At 21.2% G+C, this 16,830-nt stretch overlaps 3 protein-coding genes across 6 annotated transcripts; all 3 read right to left on the bottom strand.

The window, feature by feature from the left end:
- Positions 1-272: 272 nt before the first annotated feature.
- Positions 273-2,059, bottom strand: LOC107999988 (adenylate kinase). The gene is made up of 4 exons (XM_017060125.3): positions 1,743-2,059; positions 1,417-1,653; positions 1,038-1,205; positions 273-940 (listed from the first exon to the last, which is right to left on the bottom strand). The coding sequence occupies exons 1-4, from the start codon at positions 1,857-1,859 to the stop codon at positions 704-706; spliced, it is 759 nt and encodes a 252-aa protein (XP_016915614.1). The 5' UTR covers positions 1,860-2,059; the 3' UTR covers positions 273-703.
- Positions 2,060-5,107: 3,048 nt separating this feature from the next.
- On the bottom strand, positions 5,108-16,485 carry LOC107999452 (guanine nucleotide exchange factor DBS). 4 transcript variants are annotated; one of them, XM_017059347.3, is made up of 16 exons: positions 16,058-16,485; positions 10,688-10,783; positions 10,442-10,556; positions 10,271-10,361; positions 9,922-10,152; positions 9,597-9,856; positions 9,209-9,443; positions 7,850-8,044; positions 7,605-7,781; positions 7,352-7,537; positions 6,945-7,280; positions 6,519-6,836; positions 6,234-6,431; positions 5,963-6,171; positions 5,696-5,894; positions 5,108-5,620 (listed from the first exon to the last, which is right to left on the bottom strand). In XM_017059347.3, the coding sequence occupies exons 1-16, from the start codon at positions 16,227-16,229 to the stop codon at positions 5,393-5,395; spliced, it is 3,246 nt and encodes a 1,081-aa protein (XP_016914836.1). In that variant the 5' UTR covers positions 16,230-16,485; the 3' UTR covers positions 5,108-5,392. The 4 variants fall into 4 exon arrangements, 3 of the variants coding, with proteins under 3 accessions (XP_016914836.1, XP_016914919.1, XP_016914996.1); XM_017059430.3 differs by lacking the exon at positions 16,058-16,485 and adding an exon at positions 14,730-15,533; XM_017059507.3 differs by lacking the exon at positions 16,058-16,485 and adding an exon at positions 11,063-11,189.
- On the bottom strand, positions 11,674-14,753 carry LOC107999818 (uncharacterized). Its single transcript, XM_017059882.3, has 3 exons — positions 13,958-14,753; positions 13,377-13,573; positions 11,674-13,184 (listed from the first exon to the last, which is right to left on the bottom strand). The coding sequence occupies exons 2-3, from the start codon at positions 13,524-13,526 to the stop codon at positions 12,177-12,179; spliced, it is 1,158 nt and encodes a 385-aa protein (XP_016915371.1). The 5' UTR covers positions 13,527-13,573; positions 13,958-14,753; the 3' UTR covers positions 11,674-12,176.
- Positions 16,486-16,830: the final 345 nt, after the last annotated feature.

Genomic DNA, 16,830 nt, shown 5'->3' with positions numbered 1-16,830 from the left:
TGTATTAAAATCTTACATAAAAAATAATATTGAAATAAATTTCTTTTAAAATTTTATCATTTATATGTACATTTTATATAAATATCCTAATTATTGGATTTCTGTTTCATACTAAAATTGCCAAATATAAACTTAAATTTTAAAAAAATGTAAAAAATGACATATTTTATACAAAAGATATAAAAGTCTTAAGAAATGTATGTTTCAAAATAAACATAATAACAAAAGTAACAAAAAAGTAGAAAAAAATGAAAATACATTCTATAACAGAATTTTAAAAAACAAATAATGCCTTTTATTACATAAAAATAAATGTCACTCAATTATGCAGTCAAATAATAAATCATATGTCAAGATATTAAATTAAACTTGTTCTATTATTAAAATGTGTGCATTTGACTTATTAGTTTGTGACAGTGTTTTGAATATATAAATTGTTGGTAATTAAAGTAATATTAAAGTCATATTAATTTTTTCCTTTTTTAACATTTTGTTTTAAATATACTCTATAGATATACAAAAAATATATATTCTATTGATTAAAAACAGCATAAATTGTCTTTATATTCAAAATCATATACTTAAAGTGTACTAAATTTTACTGAAAGTTATTTTGATTCTAAAACTATTTCCCATTAACTACATATTGCCCTTTTACTTACAAGAAAAAAATGAGGTGTAACATTTTTTTTCATTCAACATCTTAAAAGAACCGACTAAAGAAACCTTTTTTTTCCTGTTGTTTAGTCGCTTTTAGGAAAATGCAATCAATATCTTTAAAAACATCTTTACTAGATCGAGCTGCATTAACGTAATAGTGAATCCCTTGTAAAGCATAATAATCAATCAAAGGTTCAGTTTCTGTATGATATGTGGATAATCGTTTCTTCAATGCTTCTACATTATCATCAGATCTTCTAATTAATGGTTCTCCAGTAACCTATTAACAAAAAAAATTATTTGCAGCTCAACATAATTTTTAATTTCATTTACAAATTATAATTATAAATTTAATAAAAATAATTATTATTGCTTACATCATCTTTCATATATTCTTTAGGAGGAGCAAATTCTTCATGATATGATCTACCACTTTTAGGATGAATTAAACGACCTGTGATTCTTTTTATTAACAAATTATCATCAATTCCAAACTCTATCACAGCATCTAATTTAGTTTGTCTCTTTTTTAACATTTGATCAAGCTGTTTAAATAGAAAAAAAAATAATTTACATTATAATTTTAATTAAAAAATTGAAAATATTTTTTGTTTTATTTTTCATATTTTAATGCCATTTCAAGGTATGTGTATGTATATATATATATATATATATATATAAAATAATCTTTGTAAGTTAAATAAAAAGAAATTAATAATTATTCATGATATTAAACTTTGAATTAAACTTTCTTACTTTTTCAGCTTGCGGAACACTTCTAGGAAAACCATCCAACAAAAAACCACGTTTACATTCAGGTTTGTTTAAATTATGATCAATCATATTAACTACAAGATCATCACTGACTAATTTACCCTCATCAATTATTTTTTTAATTTCTGCTCCAAGAGCAGATCCAGAATTAATTTCTGCTCTAAGCATATCGCCTGTAGATAGATGACATACACAATAACGTTCTTTCAATAATGGTGCCTAAAATATAATAAAATATTTAATTAAATAATTTGGATTGATATTTTAAAAATATTAGATTTAAATTTTATAGATTAAATAAATTTCACCTGTGTACCCTTACCGCTACCAGGTGGTCCTAATAAAACTGCATTAATCCCATTTTTCGGTACATCTTTTGGAAGTTCTAAAATTTCTTTTGGTATTGTTTCTACACGCGGAGCCATTTTTTATTATCAATCACAGTTAATAAAATTTAAGGAGAATAAAATTTACAAAACTGATTATATAAAGTTTACTATCAAGAGTACATAACACTATTATAAATAGTGTAACGAATAAATATCAATTTCCTCTCAATCTTCCAAAAGAATACAACGAAATGGTTGTATATCATATATATATAGTTACCTCATCTATCGTTCTCTAGTTAAATTAATATCGATTTAAATCGAATTAAATCGATTATGATTATGATATAAAATTAAATTATAATTTTAGATATTATAAAATTAACTAATCATTAATAGATATAAAATTTTTTATTAATTAATTTAAAAAATATAAATTAACATTTTATAGATATAATCATATTTATATCATTTTGTCTTTTTTAGATTATTGCAGTTTAGATATATATTTATCTAGTTATTTACATCATGAAATGATAGTAAATAAAATTATATTAAAATAGATTTAAATAACAATATTTTTTTAATACATATATATTTTTATATCATACAAAATATATTAAACAAAATACAATATTAATTATATAAGTATTATAAGTTTTAACATACTCATTAAAAATTAATAACTTTTTCTAATTTAAAAAATATTATAATTTTTTCTAATAAAAATATTATCATACTATCATAATATTAATATTAATTTAATTAATTTATTTTAATTTTTGAACAAAAGATTATTAAATTATTTTTTATTTTGTTAAATTTTTTTCAATACTTAATTATATTTTACATAAAAAAAAATTTTAATATTTGTTATTTTTATGTATGCATAAAAATAAATTAAATATTAAATTTATTTAAAAGAACAAAGAAATTCTTCATTATAACTTAATTAATCGATAGTTTATACGCAAATCGATAATTTAATTACAATTATTTTTTTTAATTCAATTCAGATTTCAATGTTTTAAATAAAGTTAATATTTCTAATAATATTATATCATAGTATATTTATATAGTACATTTATAGAGAAAGACAAATGTAAGGAATATTCTTTTTCTATAAAATTTTTTTGCTTATATTTCTAAACGAAAATATATTAATATTATTTTATTTGTTTTAAAAATTATTATTATTATAATATCTGTGATATATTTGTAATGGAATTATTTCATTTATTGGGCATATAATTATTGTCTATGTATCAATTTAATATATATCTACAAAAAATTCTTAAATATTATTCTTATACTAAAGTACATATTTCAAAATAAAAATTCAATAAAAATAATAATGAAAATTGTAAAAAATAAATATTTAAATTGTATTGTTTAAAATTTTGAAAATAAATAACATTAACCATTATATTAAATAATGTTAATTAATCAAATTTAAAGTAATATTTTCTTAAAAATATTTAATATATTCTTTCAATTTTATTATAATTTATTAATGTTATATTTCAATATATAAAATATCTCCTAATATTAATATTAATAGATATACAAAACAAATAAATTAAATATTGATCATCAAATAAAATATATTTATTCTATAAAATTTTATAACTAGTCAATATTAGGACGGTATATAATGGTGAATAGGTAAAAATATACAATAAATTAAATCATTATTATTGTAAATTAATTATGTTTCTTGTTTCATTTTACCAAAGAAAAATATTTCATTTGATTAAAAATGAATATTTTTTAAATAGAATATTAATAATTATCAATTTTATTTTTAAATTATTCAAATATCATATTTATTTTATAGCCATATATTATAATATGATATTCATAGTATTAAAATAAATTGTTTGTACTCAATATATATTTATCTTGTAATCACAATAGAATTTTGTTATATATAAATAATATATAAATTATATCTAAATAACATTTTCCTGGCAACTAAATTATTATTTTAGTTATACACTAATTATAAAATAAAAATAATTATTGCACACATTTATCTACAAATTAAAAATGTTAATATTTAATAATTTCTTATTCAGTTCTTTCACATCTATAAATTTTCAGTATAAATTATATATTATATTTATTTTATTATTATTAAATATTTAATAATATTTAAATATTAAATAAATTATTAATTCTAAATTGCTAATTGAAATTGCTTTTTTTATTGGAATATTATATATATATATATATATTTATTTCTAGAATTTATTATATATTATTAGTATTAAATATTGCACAATACTTGGTATTAATTTTTATAATTTCGAAAATTTGTCTATATATTATTTAATATTATTTATATAAATTATTTAATACTTTATAATCTTTTGTTTTTTTTAAATATTTTAACTAAATATATAATAAGCTATTTATTAAGTTAAAATTATATATTAATATAAAATTATTTGGTTGTAAAGATTTATTAACAGTTTATTTCACTTATGCTAATAACAAGAACTGCTAAATTTTCATTTACAAAATCATTAAATAAATTTTAATGATTACTTATTTTAATTTTAAAGATTTTTTAATTCATTTTCTATACTTCACACATATTTTAAGTTTTTTTTTTTAATATTGAAAATAGTTCATATTGTTAATAATAATATAATTATATATAAGAATAAATAATTATTAAATATTTATAAGAATAAATAAATATTAATAAATAACATAATAATAATATAATAAATTTTTAAATAAATTTTATATATATTTAATATATATAATATGTGTACCTATATAATTTTAGTAAAAAATATAAATAACACATATATTTAATTTCTTTCTTTTGTTCATGATTTTTGTTATTTAAAAAATGTTACAAGTATAGCTAATAGATTATCAAAATAAAAATATCTCAAATTTAATCTAAATTTTGGAATATTTGTATATAATATTATACAAGTCATAAGTATGGATAAATTGCATATTACAAATTGCACTGTTAATAATTATAGAAATAATAATTGAAATATATAATTGAAATAATTACATTTCATTTTTTTGCAATATTAAATCGAATATATTAAATCGAATGGAAATCTATATAACTTATAACAAACATATTATATGTAAATTTAAATATTCATATATGTGCGTGAATATATTCTTTAATCTATCTTCCTATAAATATATTTTATATATTTCTATAAATATTATTCTCTTTGTAAGAATAAATCTAAATGCAAATTTTATTTGCTTGCATAAAGCACTTTCATGAACAATTTTTTTCATAATATGCTTTATCTAGTAAAAAAGTTCATGCATTTTTTCATTCCCTGATTTCTTATTTAAAATTTATCATGGATTATATAATTTTTTATTTCAAAAATTATATATAATTGTAATTATTCACAGATTAATCAATTAATCAAGCACATATTGCTATATTATACAGTTTAAAACAAATTTCATATATATATTTTATGAAAAATTTTTGAAGTCTTGATTATATCTTTGTATTACAAAACTTTCCAATACATAATTGTTAATGCTACAGTTCAACAAGTGATACTGTTTATTTATATAATATAAATATGAATCTAACACACTAGGAAATTCTAGTGTGTTAGACGCCTATTTCAAATAGTTTCTTGACTGTTAACTGATTGTGAACTGCGCGATGTTTTTCGATTTATTGGTTCCAAATAAGCTGCTGGTGCCCATCCTTCTATTCCAGTACTTATTAATTTTACAAACCACCAGCCAGCACATCCAACTTTAAGGAGTTCTAAATTATCTCCTTCGCGCATTGTAACTTCTGATTGACCAACTGCGCAATAATCAGCTAATGCTACATATCTTCCACCCTGATTAGATATAAAATTTATAACTTTATTACTAATTATCTAATTACTTAATTAATTATCAGAAATAAAACTTACAGGAGCAGGACCGGGATTTTCACTAAAAGCATCTTCATCATCAGTATTACTATTCTCTGAACTCCATGCAATATCATCTTCAGTTAATTGTGAAACATCTGTAATATGCGATATAACACTGCTACCATCAATTGAAAGAGTTCTCAAAGATCCTGAAATGCTGCTTTGAGCTTCCCACGAAATCGTTTGTCGTAAAGGTCTACAAACATTAAAAAATTATTATTATTAAAGTTTTTAATTTGTCGTAGAAATAATAATAATATATACTTGTGATTTGTTTTTCCAAGAGCAGAATTTTGTTTCCCCTTAAGCTCAGCTAATTGAGACATTAAAACACCTTTAATTTGACGCACCCATGATTGTTTGATATCAACTGTAGATGCCTGTATCGTATGCACTTCAGCACGACCTTGTAACCAAATTTCAAAGCGTCTTGCATCACCTTTTACTGATTCTGTCAGTCCAATTTGTGACATCTAATAAAAACAAAATCATACTTTCAGGTATGATACAAAAAATATGAAATGTTAAAAGTTACCTTTAGATATCTTTTGAAATGATATGTAGCTTTGTTATGAGCTTGGGGTTTACTATGCTTACAAAATATAAGAGCCTTTTCGTATAAGAATATATGGCGCTGTGATGGTTTTAACCTAAGAAGGCGTTCTCGTTTACTGCTACTCCATACACTGAAAGAACCTTGCAATAAAAGTTCACCTTGTGCATTTAAATCTCCCTAAAAAGAATATTTTTTCATAATGTTATTAAATAAAATAACAAGAAGAAAAAAAATAAAAATTTAATAAATTTAAAATGAACTTACACCAAATCCAGTAATTGCAGTTTGATGCATGCTATCATTAACACATTTCAATACAACAAGCATACAATCTAATGCTTCTTGTAATTCACTACAACACGATGGTTCATCACTATATTTTAAAAGATCTTTTAATAATAATTGATATTTTGTTATACGTTGAACAGGCTTTAAAAGATATGCAGCAAGAGGTAATTTGTGACCAAGTCTTTGCTGACAAGCTGCAAGAAATTGTGGTTCATTTTGTATCTGTTCTCGTAATCTTTCAGATCTTGGAATATTTTGACAATAGTAACTATATAATCTGAAGAACACTTCGCGCTAAAAGTAAATATATTTCATAGTATAAAAATTTAAATAAATTTTGCATAATAATTAATTAAAATTATATATATATATATATATATACACATATCTATAAATAATTACTCTTTGTACAAAACATAATGCAACAAGTTCAGTATTTGAAATACAATTTTCTAAATCTTTTAAAAATGTTTCTCCATGAAAAATGTAAATATCTTCTAAGTTCCCAAATAAAATATCTCCCTTTCCTATTAATACTGCTGGTATTAAATGAGTCATTCCCTCATTTGTTAATTCCATTTTATATCCTTTGATTATAGAACCCAATTCAGCAACATAAATTCGTTCAGTTTCAACTAATTCTGCTAAAACATGTCCACGTTTTAAACGTAAAGCTTCTATATCCTTAGATTCACTTTCTGGTGATGAAGATTCTCCTTCTATAGGACTCATTTCCATCTAGAAGAATATAATTAATTTAAATAATAAATAATAGATAAAACATTAAATTAAATAAAATAATAATTTACTTTTGGCATAGTATTAGCCTTTTTAAGAATTCTCCCAGGTTTAACAATTTGTGGCAGTGATTGCAATGGTTTAATTGGTTCAGGTGTTACAGTTTGAACTGGTCTTGCTGGTTTAATTAATTGTTGTTTTAATGTCATTATTCTTTTATCACACATCAAAGACACATCTTCTATTCTTTGTAAAACCTATTATATTTATTATATTTATAAGTAGAATAACTTTATATAAGTAATTATTCTTTAAAAAACATACTTGAGTAATAAGAGCTTTAGTTTCTGGCATTATAGAATCTTGAAAAATACATCTTGGATGATGAAATTCTTCTGCAGCTTCTATTAATTCTTGTAACTCTTGAAGTGCTTGATCAGGTGATGTTGCATTGTTTTGTGATGCAAGTAATTCTATTCCACGAGTACACCAGGCATTTGCCTATACACATACAATACAAATATTTAAAAATAGATTTTTTTTACATAAATTTAAATATAAATATTTACCTTATCTATACGTTCCATGAGTTCTCTACATTTGGTTAACATATGTAATCGCCTTTCCAATTTCTGACTTAAAATAGTGCAAATTCTTTGTAGTTCCACACATTTTGGTTCTACAACATCTGTAGGGCATTGATGCCTTCCAGATAATAATTGTTGGCCAGCAGATATTACCTCTTCTGCTCGTTCTATATCTCCCTATAAATTTATTTAATTTTATTCATGTTTAAAACTATAACATTAATAAAAAAAACTACAATTATCAAATGTTTTTATCAATTGATATTTTTTGATCTAAAAAAATATTCTAAAAAAGATACGTGCACATAAAGTGACATAATTATGACATTCATTCTCAAAATTCATCATGCCAATACATAATTAAATGTCAAAACATAAATTAAATCTCTATATTTTTATTTTTTATTGAATAATTTTTTAATTTATAATAATTGAATATATATTTTACATAATTGAAGATTTGATAGAGATTTAATTCATAAAATTCATGAATTATAAAATATAGTAATTTTTATTGTATCTTAAAATAGAATAAATAGAATCAAAAAATTGAAATACTAAATTATCATCATATTTAAAAATCTATTAAAAAATATATGTATTTTGTTGAGTGGATTGCTTACCAAGACCCAAATCCACATGGTATGCAACAAATAGGACTATCGACAAAATGAGGAAAGCGGTGCAAAATAATATTTGTGCATGATGTGCATTATTTGTATATGTAACTACATATAAAGTTATCCAAACCAGAATTTCTATTAAAATTTGTTATCTATTTTTATAGCAAATATTATTTTAATTATACATCATTCTAATATTTTTAAATTTTATATTACTGGTTTGAATATTATACCTTGCTGCCTTAGTGCATTGTGAACATTCTCAAACTTAAAGCTTTAATATTAATATTATTCATATTTCTTTGAAATGTGTTCTTTAAAATAGTTTCAATAATATATATTATATAATTATATATAATTGAAAGTAATTTGATTAAGATATTAAGATATATATATATTTAAAAGCATTTGTTAAATAAATTATCTTTTTTATCTTAAATATGAAAATATATTTTTTTACTGAAGATATTTTTTATTATATATTTTTGTTGTTTTGCATTATAAATTAAAGTATTTTTTTAATAATAAAGTAATATATATATATATATATATATATATATATATATATATACATACACACACACACAATACGCGCGTATACACATATATGCATACTTTTTCACATACACGCGCGCACGCACACACCATGCACGCGCACACACACACATATATATACACACACGCGCGCACGCACACACATATATAAATAAATACATACTCTACATATTCTTTGAAATGCTGATGTATCACAAAGTAACTGTTCAACTCTTGCTTGAGTTTCTCCTACTTCCGTCATTTCTTCTATAGTTTTTAAATGTTGATCTAATATTGCTTGTAATTCTCTAAAATCAGCTTCAAATTGTCTTAATGCTAAGCAATGTCTCAAACGAGAACTATGATGTGTCCAAAACAAATCAAAAGTACGTTCTGTTTCTTCTAACTGAACAAGTAATCTAAAAATAAATAACAATTTATTCTCAATTCTTCTTTTGTTAATAAAAAAATAATTAAAATTTTATAATGTGAAAGTTATGAAAATTATTATATAAAATTAAATATTAATTTTATTATAATTATTATATTAATTATTAATTATTATCTTGAACCTTTCTATAGCTGCCACATTTCCTAATCTATCAGCTGTTCCTTTGCCAGTTAATTGTCTTACACTATCAAGTAATGCTTCACCATGTCTTGCAGCACTAAGAATTTCTTCTTTTAGTTCATTATATTCTACTTGTTGTTGAGATAATAAAGATGTAGTTGCAACAGTATTATTAGGAAATTCAATCTCGGCTAAGCGCCGTGTGAAAGAATCCAATGCAAAAGATACGTCTTGAGTCATTGATGAAAATTTTTCTAAGCTCTAAAAAGAGAAATACAAAATACAATTTAAATTAAATAAGTAATTATTTTCATTATTCTACTTACAATTCTGTTTTGTATCCAAGTATGATGACAATATGGCAAAGTTCCACTCAATTGTTCAGTTAATTGATCTTTATCTATGAATTCATGAAGTTCAGCAATATTTGCTAAAAATATAACTTTAAATTTAAAATCTTCTCTAAATAATTTATTTGACACTTCTGAAATAGCTTTTTGTAAAAATCCTGCTGGACGTAAAACATATGCTATATGAACTAAACCAGGAAAAAAGCCCTAAAATATAAAATGACATTAAAATCTTTTATTATTATTATGTTATTATTATATTTATGAATATATACTTATAGAATATTTACTTATATATTGTAAGTATATACTTATATATACTTACAGAAATTTTTAATAACACAGTTTTTACAGAGTTCCATTTATCATTTCTTCTATCAATTATTAAATGAAATCCAAGATCAGCTTCTTGTAATCTAAAAATTATTCAATAATGTTTTAAATTATTTTATATAATAAAATTTTATATAATATTATATAATAATTAAAATCTTACGTTGGTACAGATGTAAGATATAGCATGAGACGTTGATAATCCAAATCAGATAAATTTTGAAAATTACCATTATCAGGAAAAGTAATTATGGGACATCCTTCTCGAGTTTTTCCTCCTAGACATATTATGCAAAATATATTATTTATATTTAATAAGTTTAAAATATATTTTTTAATAATGCATTAAATTTTATATGAATAAGTTTTATCTGATATTTATCTAATATTAATTTTTATCTAATGTTACCTGCTATAATAGCATATTGTGACTGAAGAAGGTCTGCAACATCCCGAATTGCCAAATCTCCATTTTCAATCTCACCTGTCATACTCTCTACATCTTCTATGAAATCAAATGAATTCAGATGAATTACAATTTAAAAATTAAAAATATAAAATAATATTACATGAAATTTATAATATTTATATTTATGTATATATTATAGTAATAATGTTTAAATAATGTTTAATATAATATAAGTGAAATTAACATGAAATAATATATTTAAAAATAATTAACATATTTAAATAAATTTTAAATAAATATTATAAATAATTATATAATAAATAAATTATAAATAAATATTAACAATATCTGGCAAAAACGATTATTGAGTCTTACAATTATGTAGTTATTTAAAATAAATATTTTGATAATATTATCTAATTATATAGACAATCACTTATGTAATATTTACTTATGTGACCTTGATTCCAACTACTAAAACTACAGTTTTCTGCTGTACCTACAATATTTCTATAACTGTAAAGTAAAAGGCTCTCAAAGATACATGATTTTAAATTAACATTACAAAATTATAAAATATTGTTTTATGAAAAACAAAATTTTAAAAAATAAAAATATATTAATATATATATATCATATTTAAAAGTATTGCAAAATAAATATATATATATTTTTAATTTATAAATCAATTTATTTTATATTTATTTATTTTGAATTTTTAATTTTTTGTGTAATTTTCATTTTTAGTTTTCATAAAAAGATATATGATTTTAATTAAAAATATATAAAATAATATATTAATTTAATGTAACACATCTTAAAAATAATTTGAGAAACACTTCATTATTGATTCTTCAAATAATATTTCTTGCAAAAATTCCTAATGTTTATATATATTGGAATTTAATTAAATGTATTTAATTAAAATAATTTTATTTATTGTATTATTCATTTACACATAGGATTACATAAAGAAAAAATTCAAATTGCAAAAATATAAATCATTTATTATTTCTATTATTTATAACACACCTGTTTTACAGATTGTAAGTATATATATAATATAATTACATAATTGCATAATATATAATATAATTACATAAATTATAATTATTAGTTTCAACTATTTTTTTATATATGCATAGAAAAATTTCACATAAAAGTATGATATTTATTTTCTTTATTGAAAAATAATAATATGAATAATAAAATAAACTTATAAAATATTTAATAACTAATAATAATTTTTCATAAATTAATGCAAATATTAATATACTATTTTTTGAACACTCAATAATTTACTTCATATATTTTTAATAATGACAATATAAATATATGAAGAAAATATATTTATTTTATTACATAATCTATAGATTATTGTATAAAATCTAATGATTAAAATATTATTTAAATAATTTTTTAAATGTATATTTTTTCTCATACATTTATGATTGTACTTATAAGTGACTTTTTTTAAATATTATTTATTTTAGACAGATAATGGTGATTTATTGACTAGAAATCCACTTGTAGTTATTTGATAACTCATACCATCTTGTAATTTGCTAATTGGTGTTAAAAAATAAGTATCACTTTGTCCTGTTTCACTAGCAATTAATAATGGTAATAAGGCACTGCCCTCTGTTATTAGTTCTGCTGATTCAGATGTTCCAACATTAGTTCCATTTTTCTTGTCCAATTCAACTTTATTACATCCTTGATTCTGCATATTTTGATTTCTAACCATGAATTCTAATTTAGCAAATTTTACTTGTGGAAATTGAACTTTCATAAATCTTCTAAATGTTGAATATCCCATTATTTTTATATCAGGAGATATTTTTCTACAATATTGTATATAGGAATCATATACTACTTTACGTGTAATGTCTGAGGGAAGATGTAATTGTGCATTTTTTGCAACTTTAGTCTTTTGTTTTGTTTCTTGTAATTCAATAAAATTTTTTAAAAATTCTGTAGCAATTTTGTAAATATCTAATGAAAATGTATTATGTGGAATTTTTCCATGATTTCCATGAACTCGTGGAGTGACACCATGGGTCATTAAATGTTTCCTAATTCGTTTTATTTGATAATGTGTACAGTTTTCTAAATATAAAAAAGCATCTAAACAAACTCTTCTACCCTGATATACATATTGTGCTCGTAATCTACGTCGTTCTGTATGTCTTGCTGTTTCATAAGGATTGGTTAAACAAGCCATAGTAACACCCATTAAATACATATCATGTTCAGCTTTGGTTAATTCTGCAATATTTAGTCTGTGACGGTATACTGTTTCAGGATTTAAACCTTTAAAACACTGATCATCTTGACATTCGCATCCTCTTTTAAATTTTTCCAATACCTGAGTTAAACTATCTTCTAATTTTGTTGATTCATAACTTGATTCTCCTTCACTTTTATATTTCTTCATCTTCATTTTTGTTATTCTCTTCTTTGGCTTGATATTACTTGTTGTATCCATATGTATTTTCTGTAATACAAAAAAACTTTTATATATTATGCAAAATATTAAAAATATATAATTAATACAAAAATTTATATTTTATTATATTAATATAAAATTATAAAAATAATAATTAATTATACAATATTGATATTGATATTGATATTATTATATAAATTTTAATAATCTATTTTATACGATTAAAATAAATTCACTTACCTTTTCTCTTGCTTGTATATATGTCAACTCATCATTAACCATATAATGACAATTAGATACTTCTAAATTGTGATTTTTATGTAAAGTATCTTGTAAAGATATATCTGCTTGCATTTTTTTCTCATTTTTTTCATATAAATTAGTATCCATATTCCATTTAATATTATATAGTTAGGTGTCTTAATATTCTATGTATTCTAGTAAACAATAATATTTCAATGATAAATTTATACGAATAGAAATAATTACAAAAATTAAAAATATAAATTAAATATAATATTTAGAAAATATTATAATAAAAATTTCGAATAAGATTTTAAATAATTAACTGATATAATATTATTTATGTATTCGTTAATTATATTTGTTTAAAATATATTTATTAATAAAAAAGTATTTTAAAAATAAAGAACGATAAAAAAATTCAATAAATAATATAAATAATGAATAAAAGAATAAAAATTTATATTTTTTCGATTTATACTTAAAAAAATATATTCAATATCGATATGGTTGAGAATCGCTACACGTAATAATGGCTTTTCATTTTTATGGTATGTGGCAAGTTAAATTTTACTTACCTTTTTTTAAACTTCACAATTATTTTCACGAAGTTAATTATATCTTTTAAAAAATGCCACATTTAAAAATATATGCTGTCATAATAATAATTTATCATAAATCCGAATACCGGTTAACATTATAAAGCACTACGTTCAATGAGATAGCGAATCTATATGTTCTTAATATTTCGTGGAGGGGATAACAATACCAGTTCAGTATAAATGGAAAAATCTCCATTATTCATATATGTTAAAAGTAAAAATATTGTTAAATAATCATTTAATAATTTATTTAAATTTTAAAAATTTTAATCAAGAAAAATCTATTGTTGCATTGAATCATCACATTATACAAATGATATTTATGTTATGTATTATATAGAGAACAAATAGTTGAGTAAAATTTATGAATTAAATGTTTAAAAAATAATTCATTTTAGTTTCAATTCATAATACATTTAAACATACTTAAATATTAATGTTAAATATATGTAATAATGTTCATATGATATACATATATTTTAACATTGTAAAAACACATATTTGTTATATAATATGAAATTAAAGTTCATAATAAATTGTTAAACAAATTAAATCATATTAGAAATTTATAATTATAATATTGATTACTTGTAACATAACATATAAATAAATCAGGTATTCCCATAAATCAATAATCTATTTTTAGTTTAAACTACAAAAAGAAAATAAAATAGTCCACTACAATTTTAATTATGAAATTAATAATAAAATTAAACTAGATAATATTAAAAATCTGTATAATTCAGACCTGTACATTTCGTTGAGCAATGCTGATGACAGGGACAATTGCAACCATGCGATTTTCGTCGAAGAATCATGCTGTTTTTTCTATTTCACTACTCGATTTTTATATCATAAAATATTACACGATATTATTAAAATCAACACTTCACGTAACAATTCAATATTGTTATGTTACAAAATTATTTTATTAATACACCATATATTCTAATTTTCATCATATATAATAATTTAACAAAATTTCATGATGGTGCCGGTTTTTATTTCTTATTTGAACATTGTAATATATTTTTAATTATGCACATTTATATTTCAAAATAATTATAATTCTCTCACTTCGCACAAGAACAAAATATTGAATTAATTTTGCTATATTTTATATGCAAAATTTATAATTATAAAATAAATATAATATATTGATTTAATATTTTTTTTATGAACCTATTGGATACATCTTATACTACAGCTTTATTACTCTTCAATTCTCACTATAAAACAGCTACAGCAGACGACGACCTCTATCGTAACTTAAGAAAGATATAACGCCATAATGTTCCATGATAAAGGCAAAGACATGATGAAACAACCAATCACAAAAGACTCAATTGCTAAAGAGGGGCAACTACACGTGACTTGCAGCGTGTCACTGTCAAAGTGTTTAATTAAAGTAAAGTACATATAATTTCATTAAGATATTACTTTACTATCGATTTGAAAACAATGATACAAAAATTATAAAAAATTCATTTAAAGTTATTAACATATTTCTTTATACATTAAAAAATCTTCTCGTTATATTCTTTATTATATGATATAACCATAATAAAAATTACTTTCAAAAGATATATAAAATATAATTATATTTTTTGTTTACATATATTATAGTTTTTAATTTATCATAAAGATAAATATAATCAAATAATTATTATTCTATTCAAAATATATAATAAATATATAATATATATATATATATATATATTATTGATACAATTAAATCAAAAAATATGTATTAGTAACATTAAGAAATTGAATATATTGTAATACTATTATAATAATAAAGCATATTAAACAAAATTATATTAAAAATAACTTAATATCAATCATAATAAAAAAAACAGAAAATTAAATTTAAATATATTCATATTGACAATATTAAAAAATAAATGTATCGAAATATACAAGAAACGCCCGAAAAATCAATCGACAAAAGTAGAAAATTAAAAGAATATATATAGCAAATGAAATATTAAAAAAATCATAAAAAATAATTAAAATTTAAACATGATAAAAAAAAACAATGTATCGTTTTAAAATTACAAGATTTTGAAAACTTACCAGCTTCCAAGATCTCAAGATCCAGATTCCCACTCTGACTATGACTGACACTACTGCTGCACGCATTGTAAGTAGATCTATGAGAGTCCTCCATCGCGCGGGAGGCACTGCGTTTGAACTGTTCCAAAAAACTGTCTATTTGATTTTCAATACTGGTCGGCGAGCTAGCCATCTTTTTGCGCGCCACTCCTCAGTAAATGTCAACGTGCTGGAGATGCAAATGAAATTGATCTCATGGAGTTGCAGTTTTTCAACTGCCACGACGATTTCGTTCTAAAGGATTAGCTACATTTTATGTCAAACTATTTGCACCAAAATTGGAAGAATTATAGCGCACAAGCGAACAAATCGCTATAATTTCGATCACTATCGTATCGTCTCCCGCTACACGATGCATGTTTGTTTGTGTTGAGCAACGCCCGGAACTAAACGCATTGTTTACTACAGTATTTTCGCGATAGATGTCGCGAACAGCTATCAAATATGAATTATTAAATACTATTGTATTGCATTTGTTTATTACAACTTTAATTTTTATTCGATTTATGCGTAAGATAAATAATTAAATATTTTTTATTTTATCTGTTTCTTTTATATATTTTACATATTTTTATTTGTTTAATATATTGTTAGATATAGAGAATGATATATAAAGATACATTAAAAATTTTTCTTTAATGAACATGAAAATTTTATATAAAATTTTGTAAATAAATTTAAAATAAAATTAAAATAAAATATAAATTCTTTTAATTATAAATTATAAGTTTATT

The sequence above is a fragment of the Apis cerana genome, linkage group LG9 (genome assembly GCF_029169275.1).
Source record: "Apis cerana isolate GH-2021 linkage group LG9, AcerK_1.0, whole genome shotgun sequence".
Lineage (NCBI taxonomy): Eukaryota > Metazoa > Arthropoda > Insecta > Hymenoptera > Apidae > Apis > Apis cerana.
Note: the sequence above shows the minus strand (reverse complement) of the source record. Positions and strands in the feature narration are given on the sequence as shown.